At 27.1% G+C, this 13781-nt stretch overlaps 1 protein-coding gene across 3 annotated transcripts; it reads left to right on the top strand.

Annotated features, from left to right (window-relative positions):
• The first annotated feature begins 3722 nt into the window (after positions 1–3722).
• On the top strand, positions 3723–12918 carry LOC112694097 (leucine-rich repeat protein SHOC-2-like). Of its 3 annotated transcripts, none has more exons than XM_025569469.1 (8): positions 3723–3785; positions 7679–8659; positions 8723–8881; positions 10229–10349; positions 10467–10509; positions 10930–11018; positions 11088–11279; positions 11925–12918. In XM_025569469.1, the coding sequence occupies exons 2-7, from the start codon at positions 7703–7705 to the stop codon at positions 11234–11236; spliced, it is 1518 nt and encodes a 505-aa protein (XP_025425254.1). In that variant the 5' UTR covers positions 3723–3785; positions 7679–7702; the 3' UTR covers positions 11237–11279; positions 11925–12918. The 3 variants fall into 3 exon arrangements, 2 of the variants coding, with proteins under 2 accessions (XP_025425254.1, XP_025425255.1); XM_025569470.1 differs by having other exon boundaries at positions 3728–3812; positions 7706–8659; XR_003149534.1 differs by lacking the exon at positions 3723–3785 and having other exon boundaries at positions 7003–8659; positions 11925–12140; positions 12294–12918.
• The last annotated feature ends 863 nt before the right edge of the window (positions 12919–13781 follow it).

Raw genomic sequence — 13781 nt, 5'->3', positions numbered from 1 at the left:
ATGTACGAACGTAGATATGTAAGAATATTCCACTATTGTTGATAAATAACGATTTTAGAGAGATTTTAGTTTGCCACTCGGCTGATGACGTCATATATGAAATTTTTTTTAATGAACCTGGAACTAGAGGGCCCCGAATTTATGTAAGTCTCGGGGCCCGTGTGAGTGACATTTTTTGCACACCCGGTTTTTGCGGCACTGGTCATCACACTATATAATAGTCTATACTCTATACTATTATATTGTTATTTCCACGGACCAGAAACCACAGTCCACAATACAATAGCGTCAAAGGGTTCCTCTTAATCGGATCGATTATTCATATAGGTCGTTTTTATATTTTACTCTTATCATTATTTTTATTCGATTTGATTCGATTCGATGATACGACGAAGTAAAAGGATTTCTTTCGATATTTATTCAATCGGTCCTTTCGTTTCGGAATCTAGGACATTTAACACCAGAGACATATGACACCCAATAATAGGACAATTGACACCAAATATAAATGCATATAATATAATACAATATAATAATTAATAATCGACGTATAAGCTTATTATATTAAAATTTAATGTTTGATTGCATATGATACATACGTACAGGGCCGTATTTAGGAATTTGAGACCAGGGGCAACAGTAAAATACGCCTCATTATACCAAATACAAATGTCTGCAGGCTGAAAAAGATCTTTCTGAAGACAGCTGTTAGTGTACACAAAAAAATTCTAAGTGCAATGTACTAACATAAGAATAGATTGTAAATCTTTGGATCGTCAGTACTGGACCGTTACCGAGTGTGTGTCGTGACGCCGTGACTGGCGATATATATATTTTTTTTGAGATACATTTTTTTATTTTGTAAAGAAGTTTCGCTTCAAAAATATTAGATCATTAAATATTGAAAATATAAAAAAATTAGCTGCCCGGGGCAACAGCACCCTGTAGCTCCCCCTAAATACGGCCCTGCATACATACATGATACATATATGATATATACATACATTATGAGAATGTTGTTGATATTTTAAGATATTGGCATTGGATGAATTCGTCGTTACACTCAGTGGCGCACGCAGGGGGGCGTTAAGGGGTTGTAATGCTCCCCTCGAAATTTTCTCCGATGTATAGGTTAAAATTTACAAATTTTACAAGTTTGAAATATGAAGAGGTAGTATTGAATACCTACTATCATTGATTATAGAATAGTCTATTCTATTATCAATGCTATTATTTAAGTCAAAATATATTAAAGATTTGCATAGTTTTGTTAATTGTAAAATGTGTTATATTTTTACCTTGATCCCCCCCCCCCCGAAAAAAATCCTGTGTGCGCCACTGATTACAGTGCTCTAGTCCATTATCCACTTATTTTTGAAAAACATAAATGTAATCATTAATAATTAATTTTGTGTTAGGTACCTATTTCAATTTCATCTATTGAACATTCTGAGTTCATATTGAATAAAAACTTTTAAATTAAACGGTTAAAATGGTTGGATGACGAACACACTACAGAGTACAGGCATTAAATAGTAAATTATGACTAGACTATAGGTAGTAGGCACCAGGGGCGGATTGGCCAATCGGGCCATACCCGATGGGCCGTTCTATATTATTTATATAATTACCAAAAAAAAGTTTTATTTTGTAAAATAAATAAAAATCACTAAACTAATAAATATATATTTAAAGATGCATTAAGATCAAACTTCAAGTTCATGTTGTAACTGATTAATCATGTGACTACCCAAAACTATTATAGCTATAATTATAGTAAAGTTGTTGTAGATTTTTTCTAATTTAAGGGTGAAACTAAACAAATTTTGAAATAAAGTGTTTTTATTTTTGGAGGGGGAGGGGTAAAATAGTTTAATTTGCGGTTCGTGGGCCGGTTTGTTTCATATTTCCTGGGCCGAAAATAATTGCCAATCCGCCCCTGGTAGGCACCTACTCGCGGTTATCGTAATCGTAATCGCTCAGTGTCAATTGTCCATGTTCTAAGTGTTGACAAAACCGCCGGGTGTCAATTATCAATCTTCGTTTCGATATTTTCATTCGATTCGATATCAAGTAAAATTATCGATACTTTTCTTTCGATACTTACTCATATCGGTATATTCATTCGATTCGATACCAAATAAAAGTATCGATACTTTTCTTTCGGTACTACTACGTCCTTATTCATATCTTGACGACTTGTTAAAAGTGTTGTGTGCGGGCGGTTCAACCGTAAAGATGAATATGTGATAGAATAATTCCAATAAAAATAGTCAAACTAAATAAAACCGTTTATTAAAATATTTTATTAGTACACGTAATTTAATTAAATTAACAAATATACTGGCGTGGAGGTGCTCGCTAAAACACGTCTTAAACACATCTGATATTGGTCTATTCGGGACTCCCTTATATACTCCGTTTCTCATAGTTGACCCGGACCTAGTGAATGCTAAACCACTCATCCTATGCGATTCACCTTGTCATTTAGATTGATGTTACTTGTGTTTCGTGCGCTCAACCCTAGATTACCTATATGTAACCAGTTGTCCTCGTGAATTCCGCATTTTGTATATGTCATACCGGTGCCTTTCTATAATGGTTTCAGTTTATTATGTACTAATTGTCTTCTCTACCATATAATTAGTAAGGACCTACATCTCCGTAATATATCATACTGATGTCTTTCTGTAATTGTTGGTTTGGGTTAAAATTACACCGGTTATAAAATTTTATATTAATGGACTGTATGATGTATAATAAATAAATTATTTTGTTGCGTTATGAAATAATATATTTAATTTGAATTTTGTTAAAAAGCCTTTTTATTCCATGTGCGGAGTCGGCACCTTTACAATTTAAAATACTTTTTCCGACTGAATATAATAAAATCAAAGGCCCATCGGTACACTAGACCGGTTAGGCCGATAACGATACCGACGCGGACACAATCGATAACATAATACACATATCATATAATTTGACAATATTGAACATTGATATCTATAGGTAACAGTAATAGTTATTTTTAATGTCACACTTTGGAATATAGCCATACGATTCACATATAATATGTGCTCGTGTTACCCTCTAATAAAATTAATAGTTCCTTAATAGAATGTTGCGATTATTATATTATTTATAATCATTTCCCGATCTCTACTATTACGATTTATGTTGTCCCTCCTATGTAGTAAAAGTCGTAGGGACCTACATTTATGTATCTATGTCCATAACAAGAATAGTGATCAGCAATTACAAACCAGATATATCCAAAATAATGAAAAAACGATATCAGTATAAAAATCCACACTAATTTAAAATAAATATTTAATTTAATTTTTTATAATACATTTTCAAATGTTATACAATATACACAATTTATATATTTATTTTTAGTTTATTTTTTTATTTTTCGTTCCGTTCATTTCGACTTGCGACCCTTGTAATATATTAAAATATTTATGTGGCCCAAACAAAAAAAAAGTTGAGTATGGCTGATTTAGAGCTACAGTCTACAGTAGTCATAGTCTTCTGCCCCATAGAATATAGCTAATCTGCCCCACTAATCGGTGTAGCACATGCAAAATTATGGTTACAGCACAGAGCATAATATGTTTTATGGTTACTGTTTATCAAAAAATGATAAGCACTAATCAACAGAAACTCCAAGCCAACTATTATTTTGAACGGTGTTGGAAATTGTGTATATTTTGTTTTGTCGTTATAACTAATCACAACTGTAACTTTCGTGCGCATGTACCTATTATTGTTGTACTTGATATTTTATTCCGGTTCAGTTGTTTAAAATGGTTTCTTCACTACCTCCTAAACCAACAATTTTCTTCCGTCTATAAAACTCTATACCGCAAGCCATTGATCGACTGAACACCTTAATAATAATTGGATACATTAATACGTAAATGTTAATAAATGGTACCTAATAGTTATTACTTCCTAATGTACAAACATTAGATCATAAGTGAGTTTTCTATAAATCAATATTAACATTTACTACAAAACTAAAAGTATATTCAATAAATATTTTCAAATTTATTTAAGTTGTATTGAATTTTTTTTATAACAATTCTTTTTTATTATTATTAAATATTTTAAAATATTTTACTTGTGTCATTAAACGAACTCGCATTTTCATTAAATTGGACAAAAATAGATGTTCTTTAGTAACCTTTGGAATGGCACGTGCATTACCAGGATGAATTACATCAGCATTATAGGCTTCAATATAATGAAACCAACTGACACATTTTCGATCAGGATTCACCTTAAATTAATATATTTAAACATTACAACATTATTCATACTAAATAATAACAAAAATATTACTTTAAGATATTTATTGTCATGTAAGCAGTTTCTTATATTTTTGAAAAGGTGTGGAACATCTGATAACACAAATACTTTTCTGTGTTCCTGAGTAGGATGTATAAAATAGTTTTGGACCGCTCCTAATTTACCACTAATCCCAAATTGGGTCCACATTTTTCGGTTTGTAGCAGCACCATCACAAATTATACCATCAATAAAGCAACCAGAAGATTCTAACATCATTATAGCTTTTAATACAAGCTGGGCCAATACAGTTCCTGTAATATTAAAATTTGAAATAAGTTAATTTAAAAATAAATACAATTTAAAAAAAATTACCTTTAACCGAATTGGAAGATGCAAATACAGCAATAGGCTGAGAGAATTTATCTGCTAGACCTTGAAAAAAAAAAACTAACCCATGGTCAGCTTTATTCTCTGAAACATCAGTTTCACCCCCCATATCTTCTAAGCCAGAATAAGTTAAATCTCGTGTGTTTACATTTAGGCCTTTTCTTAGTTGAATTTCGTCAAACAAGAGAACTCCGTGTCGTTGTTCCAGAGATTTATGAGACATCCTTTTTTTGAGTAGCTCAAAAAACTGGAGATCAAATCCACAATTAGTTTTGACCATAGATAAATGTTTGCGAATCGTAGAGGTACAGGGCAAAGGCATTAGATCTTGTTCCCGAAGAAAACGATATGCACCAGGTGAACGAATGTTAAACAACAAGCAGAGTAACATCCAGTTTTCGGGGTAGCGACGGTTTTTAGGGTTTTTGTACTTGCTAGCTGCAACTATTTCTCTAACTAAAGTAGACTGGGAATTATTTAAATTATTTTTAATTATAAGATCATTAACTGAGCTCTCTGATAAATGGTTTAGTTTTTCCTTAACTTCATTTAACTGATCTTGTAAATATTGTATTCTATGTTTTGCTCTTAAAACTTGTTTTTGTATAATATGCTTTTTATTGCGGTGCTCATCAAATTGTTTTTTTTTTTGTAGGCGATAATAATAACCTAGTCGATTTGCCAACAGACAACCTTGATTTTTTTATACGAAATGTTCTTCTTAAGTTTTTACAAAATGAACATTTATTTTCAATAGATGATTTATCAATTAAAAAAGGACATTTTTTATGTATCCAATGGTTTTTAAAAACTATATCTGCACATTCAACTGATATATTTTCAAATTCTTGAACTAAAGGCCCACCTGAGCATATTTTTTTAGAACTTAAAATAATCATAATTGAAATCAAATCATCCAACGAAGAAATATTTGAATTTCCACACAAATCTTGAAGGTTTATATTCTTTTCATATATATTACATTTCAAAATCATGTCTGAATCTAAAAAAATCTGTTTTTCAATGCTAATTCCAGCTTTATTGTTAAAAAATTTTACTGTATAAAATATAATATATGGTTTCTTTCCTCTATGTATCTCATATTTCCAATTATCTGGAAGTGTGATTGACTCAAGATCACAGCATATTTTTTCAAACTTTTGAGCGGTGGACAAGACTGAAGATTCTTCAGAAAATTCTGGATCAATATCATTACTACTAGAATGTTCCGAAATTTTAGATTCAGCCTATAAAAAAAAAAAATATAAAATGTAATATATAATGTATACTAGGATATACCTATATAACAAAACTTCAAAATTAATTATAAAATTGATATACAATATTTAAATATGATACCAACAGTCAAATATTTTATTCATAATATTTATGTATAATTATGTAATATTTATGTAGGTATTGAACCTGATTAATTAATATTTTTAGTAACGTTAAAAAATTTACCTCTACTACTTCAATGTTTTTAGAAGAGATTAATGAACTATCTCGCTTTCTAGGAGACTTTCTTTTAGTTTGTGGATTCGATAAATATTTTGGGCCAGGAAATATGCAAGGGATAGCATCTTCTTTTAGTTTTGGATACTTCAAATTTATCTGAAAAACATTGTTCATTTAAATAAATAGTTAATCGGATAAATAAAAAAAAAAAAAAATAAGAATTATTCAGTTTTAATTTTAAAATGTAAATTATCTAAATACTTACACACACTTGTTTATCACCAACCCCTGAAGTCCATGTTCTAATAATTTGATCAGCAGTAAAATGACACTCACAAATTGCTGAATTTTTAGTGACAATCAAATCTTTTCGGGGTATTTTATTTATCCACTTTTTCTTTAAATTTTCATCCGTAGGAAAAGAAAAAGTAGATGCCTTAATTGTACTATAGTTAGACTTATATCCAGTTTTGCAACCGACTACGCAACATGAACGAGGCATTATCCACTATAATAAAATACTGGACCATTATAATTTATAAGTAGAATAAAGTAAATTCAGTGTTGTGAAGTAATTGAGTAAAAGTATTCAAATATTTCTTTAATAATTTAATACATATTTGAAAATATTTTAAATACTATTTCATTGTATTGAATACTACTTAATAATTATAACTATAATTTACTAGGTAGTTGATATTAAAAAAATAGTGTAAACTTTGTCTCAATAAAAGTACTACTTAAAAATTACAAAAAAGATTTTGATGATAATTTTACCTATTTCAATACTATTTTTTAAGATATTTTACAACACTTTTATTTTACATAATATTGCAACGACTAGTTCAAAATTACATACCTGAATAAAAAAAAGCTGTATAATGCACCAGAAAAGTGGAAACTTCAAACTTTAAATAAGGCCGTGATTTAAACTTTACTGTTGTCTGTTTACTGTTATAAGACTTACCTATAACTTAAATACTTGATAATATAATAAATAAAATAAAGCTATATAAAGCTATATAAATAAAGCTGTATAATGCACCAGAAAAGTGAAAACTTCAAACTTTAAATAAGGCCGTGATTTAAACTTTACTGTTGTTTATTGTTTAAAATTATCACTATAGTCTATAATCTATAACCCTACTTGCCACTAGCGCTCTAAAGATGCGGTGAAAATGTATACTAAATCCGTATCGCGTACTGACCGCAACTGCCAATGCTATTTAGATAGACGATAGCTAACCTGTATATCTTTAACCGTGGTCTACAGTAGTCATAGTCTTCTGCCCCATAGAATATAGCTAATCTGCCCCACTAATCGGTGTAGCACGTGCAAAATTATGGTTACAGCACAGAGCATAATATGTTTTATGGTTACTGTTTATCAAAAAATGATAAGCACTAATCAACGGAAACTCCAAGCCAACTATTATTTTGAACGGTGTTGGAAATTGTGTATATTTTGTTTTGTCGTTATAACTAATCACAACTGTAACTTTCGTGCGCATGTACCTATTATTGTTGTACTTGATATTTTATTCCGGTTCAGTTGTTTAAAATGTTCAACGATTCCGATCCATGTGATCGCAGCTGTACGAAATTGGCTACTGTATTTCCTTCGGTTTCAAAACTACACAATTTGAATACATGTTTGAACAATTTAACTGCACTAGATTTGAGCTCCAGTAGTTTATGCGAAGTACCCGAAATCGTCGGAAACCTGGGAAATATTGTTGAACTCAATTTATCATCAAATGAATTAACTACACTGCCGCTTACATTTGTCAAGCTTCAACATTTAACACGTTTAAATTTATCACATAACAATTTTGTAGCGATTCCTCAATGTTTGATGAATGGAATGGACCACTTAGTTATACTTGATTTGTCTCATAACCAGCTTTTAAATATCAACACAAAACCACTCTGTGTTCAACACTTACGGTCTTTAAATATCAGTTACAATTTAAAATTGAATAGTCTTCCACTTTGGTTATGGTCAATTGAATGTACTTCAATAGAGTCGTTAAATTTATCCTTTACATATTGTCTAGATAATATTCAAGCAGATCCTTATTTGAACATGTACGGCATTGCCAGACATTTGAAGTATTTGAATATTTCATGTACTAACGCTGATGTTCTTAAATTAGATTTCATCAAACATTTAAAAAATATTAGATCCCTTGTTTTGGATAATAAAGATACAAAAATAAAACAACAACATAATTTTTTCATTAAAGTACCATTGGTATTTAATTATAGATTTAAATTGATCGATTCATTAAGTATGTCTAATGTTAATTTATCAAGCATTGGAAAACGTGTATATTTCAGTTTACCAAATTTACGGTTGTTGAATTTGTCCAATAATGCTATTGTTTTGCTACCAGATTCATTGAGTCAATTGACAAATTTAGAAGTATGTGATTTTTCAAACAATCAAATTTTAACAGTTCCTGAAAGTTTCAGAAATTTAAAAAATTTGAAAACATTAGTATTGAATAACAATTGGGTATGTATAAAAAGGTAATGATAATTATTTATTTTTTTAATTTAATTTTTTAATTTTAATTAGTTATTATCATTTCCAAATATCATTACTCACCTTATGAAATTGGAGTTTTTGGATTTATATAATAATAAATTAGATGCAATTCCATTGTGGGACATAAACAGCAGTATTAAATCAGTTGACTTTGAACAAAATGTATTTTCTACAGAAAGCATTACTGAAGTAAGTATAATTATAAAAAATAAGAATTATGTACAAAATAATTATTTTTTATAAAATATTAGTAAACAGAGTTTAGAATTTATATCTTCTGCTTTATTGATTTTCGCCTCAATTATAATTGGCCAAATAGTTTACAATATTTACTGTAAGACTTCATAATTATATTTTTTATGTATTTTGATTTAAAAAATAATAATTAAAGTGTAAATATTACTTAATTTATATCATTGTAAGCTAAAAAAATAATCATAAAATTTATACTTCTATTGCTAAGACTTATTTATGTTTTCCATAAAATTATATTTAAGCCTTTCTTTTTAGTAAAGCAACTAACGGATTTGTATTTTTTATTTTATTTTTATTTCTCAGTAACAAGAATACTGGACCCCACTAAGATTCTTGTGTGGAGACCTAGGAGTTTAACTTATAACAAAAACATATACATTTTAATATCAATGTTCAATAATTTGTATAATTTGAATTTTAAACTAATAGCTAGGTAATTTAAATGTATATACTTAAAACAATATTACACAGTGCTTAAAAAAAACTTATAACTTATAAACATAAACTTAGAAATTAATAATTACAATTGACATTAGATTACTGCTAGTATATTTTATTTTATTCCATTACAAAGACCTGTAAAATCAGTACTTATTCACCAATGAGTTATATCTATTAAAATTAATAGGGTTTGAATTTAATATGTTTTCCGGAAACACGTTTGCAATTTTAGATCCTGCGTTTTCTTATTAGTATAAAAATTATGAATATCTTTAGGCATAATCTAATTTTTGCAAGGCTTGACCTTCTAAAATATTGACTTGCATTGGTCCTACATAGAAAAATATCCTGGTATCGTTAGATATACTAATTTTAGTCTTTTACTCTCTTCTTATATTTGAGACATACCCAAAATACCTTCTCTTCTGAACTCTCTCCCTAGTGCTCAACCACTACATAATTTGGGATTTTCAGCACTAATTATGTTTTAATAATTTCATTGGTTAGCTGATTAATCAATACCTGTGCCATAACACAATTTTAGTTGGTAATTACACAGAACAGATTGCATTTAATTTATTTTGTGATATTTATTCAAAAAAACTTGTTAGTTATCTGCTGATATTATTTTAGCTGATGAAGGAGTATGGATGTAGTCTGTTAGCTTAGAACTTGTACATTAGAAATCATAGTAAACAGTCTTATATGTTAAGACTGAATTTAGGGAAATTCAATGAAATTATACCTATGTGTTTATCCATTTAAATATTATACTACATTATATTATACTCATTTTACATTTTTCTAAAAAAATTATTCAATTTTGTTTTGTTTTATTAGATAAATTATTCAAAGCTGTTAAAAAATCTACGATTGTCTATAAATGAAAATCGTATTATAGGACCTTTACATGTTGAAGATTCTAATGATCTAGAATTTTCAAATGAAAGTGTTGAATCAAGTGAGTATTCATAAAAATATATTTTTCAATTACCTAATACTTATAAATATTATAAAATCAAATTAATTTTATGTAAAATTTATGAATATTATATTATTTCTTTAAATAATTTTCTAGGCAGCTATTTTGATTGCAGTTCGTCAGAAAATAGTTTTCATGAGTAAGTAGATTTCAAATATAATAAAATACTGATTTTTAATTTATAAATATAAAACTATTTTATAATATATTTGTATCAAATGAGTTTGATCAATGGTTTTTCCAATAAAAATTTTTAAATAATGAAATAATTAAATAATTTGTTTTAAAATCTTAAAACTGAAATGTGTTAAGAATATATAAACATTTAAAAACTGATTTAGTTTAATCTTTTTAAATTATTTACAATAGTTATATAAGCTAAAAATAATAAAGGGAGTAAATTTAATATATTTTTAAGGTCTTGAAATTAACATATTTGTAAAAATATTTGGTAAAAAAATGTATAATTTTATATTGATTAAACCCTCATAGTATCAGCTTATCTTATCATATTTTTATTTCTGTTAAAAAAATAAAATAATTTATTTAATATTTTTAGAGGAAATCAAGAGGATACAAATTTTACTCCTGAAGAATGTTGGGAGTGCAATTCATATGAGCATACCACTGCTGTATTTGATCCTAAAGGTTAATATTTATTTATTTAATCTTACCAATTTTTAATTACACTACATTTTTTAATTGTATACATTTTAGAATTTGAAAAGAGTTTATTTGATGAATTAATAAAATTAAACTCAATAACTTATGAAGAAATAACTAAAGAAAAAAATATTTTCCACAACGTCGTATATTTAACTAATGAACATTATTTTTGCCCAAATGATGAACTTCCTAAAATATAACCCAGTATATTATGGTATTTGTTGAAAATCTTTATAGTCTTATGTAAGTATTTGTTTTTATCATAATTTGATTGAGGACAACTGTCCTCATTTTTTGAGCCATGGTCCATCCAAAATAAAAAAAATTAAAATATTTATTACTAATCGTATTATAAAAACCAACTAGGATTACTATTATTTTGAAATTTTAATCATTATTTATTGACATGTTCATTTAAAGAATAAATGAGCTAAAGAAGAAATATATCTGAATAAAATTATTGTCAACAATAACTATAAAACTAAAACACTTGAATAAAACAAAATTTTACCGAATATGCGATATGATATTTGTTTTTCTTAAATTAAAATAATTGTTATTTGTTTAAATTGTGTATACAAATATTTATTATACTTATCATACTTATTATTAGTTTATACAACAAGTACTTACAAAATTTATTACATTGATTATTGAAAATATTGTTTGAATAAGTATATCAAATTTGCAAATATATTTATTAGTTTAAAAATTAGAGAATAATGAAATTTAAATATTTAATTTAAAATTATTATTATTGTTATTATATGCTTAATGTTACCAAGTTAAATAATGTAATATAAAGAAGTTTTAGATAAGTTGATTTTTTTTATTTATTTTACTTTTGAATAAAACAACTGGCACTCACCGATTGATATTATACTATAGGTCTTAATAGAATATTAAAGAAAGTATAATACTTGTTGGTGACGAACATTTATTCCTTGAATATTAGTTAATGACAAAAATGAGATTTATAAGGATAATAATCATATACAGAACAACTTGTAATAATTACTATCTTGAGAAGTGTAGATAAGACAAAAGATGAAAAACAAATAGATGATGGCTATTCAACTGGTATATATAGAGGCAATAATGCTCGTAAGTATTCTTTATAATTTAAATGAAGATTTTTTTGAAATTCGACAGAATTGAAAGCTAAGTGGTAGTAATCAGCAATCCTTAATGGTAAAATTATTGAATAGAATTTTGTGTATTAAATTTTAAGCTTCATATTTTGAAATGTTTTATTAGGTTTAGTAGAAAGTGAATTTTCAATAGGATAAGATATGATGGTGCCAATTATATCAGTGGAAAGGTTCAAGGAATAAAGTCATATATTTAGTGTAAATATCTATGTACACTGTGATACACATTTATTAAATCGTGCAGTTTCAGCAGAAAGTAACAAAAACTAAAAAGTACAATTAAGTAAATAAAGTCTATTGAAAATTGGTTAAATATAATTGAAAAAATCTATACATTTTTTAACACACCAATACGAAGTGTGGTTATATATCATGTTATTGACATTGAAAATATAGTCGTAGATGGGAGTACAGACTTCATTAATCACAATAAGGAAATTCTTAAACTCCTTTTTATTTATTCCATAATTAAGAAAATGGTAAAATAAATTGATCTGTAAAATGTTTACATTTCAGGGTTTACCAAATATAAATATTTGCTAACAAAGTCTACAATCGGAAATGATGGTTGCTAAAAACTATTTAAGAAAACCTGAAAAAGATAGTATTTCCAAATTTTTATAAACTGATACATTTTGCATTAACATAGCCTATTAGTTCTACTACATGTGAAAGGAGTTTTTTAACGATTATAAAAATTAAAACATGGTTAAGAATATCAATGCAACAAAATAAATTTAATGAACTTTCAATATTATATATTGAAAAAAATAAAACTATAGCTTTAAGTACTGAACATATTTTAAAATATTAATTTTATTATATGTTTTGGAAACTCCTTTTCTTTACAATGTTGTATATGTACTATAACTACTAAAATTTTTTTTTATTAATTAAATTCAGACTTTTTCAGCCTAGATCTAAAGCTACAAATATTATTTAATTATTTTCTATGCATGGTGTGTACAAAATATATTTATATATACGCAATAATACAAATAGTAAACCTTGTTATAATACTATATTTGATTTTATATAAGAATATTATTAGTAAGACGTGTTTGCTATTTTTTATTTTATACCAATTACTGAAATACTTAAGCGCTTCCTAATATTTCATAGGATCTCCGCCTATGGTCCAAAGTCACATTTCAACAATTAATTTCGAATGAACATTGACTTATATAATCAACTTTTAAATATATATAAAAGTAGCATTACTAATCACAAAAATAAATACTAATATGCGTGAAAGTATTTCCGTAAATTAACGTTCCCATTATTGCAAAAATTATACTGATTAACTTAATGGTAAATAAATATAATAATTGCTAAATGAATATTGATGGCTCGATATCCAATTTTTTTTATTAGTCATAAGTAGGATTCGGATTTATATGTATTAAAAAAACCAATATATATAGAATAACAAATAGCTCTATATGTTATAATAAAATAAAAATATGGAATTTAAAAAAAAAATAAAAATCTCTATATTAATGACAAAAAATGAAAAAAAAAAAATTAAGAATCTTAAAATGAAATTATGAAATTTAACCTTGATCTTGATGGCAATGAGATACCATAACATGTT

The sequence above is a fragment of the Sipha flava genome, unplaced genomic scaffold, assembly GCF_003268045.1.
Source record: "Sipha flava isolate LNK unplaced genomic scaffold, YSA_version1 123_pilon_pilon, whole genome shotgun sequence".
Taxonomy (NCBI): domain Eukaryota; kingdom Metazoa; phylum Arthropoda; class Insecta; order Hemiptera; family Aphididae; genus Sipha; species Sipha flava.
This window is presented reverse-complemented; position numbering and strand designations above follow the sequence as displayed.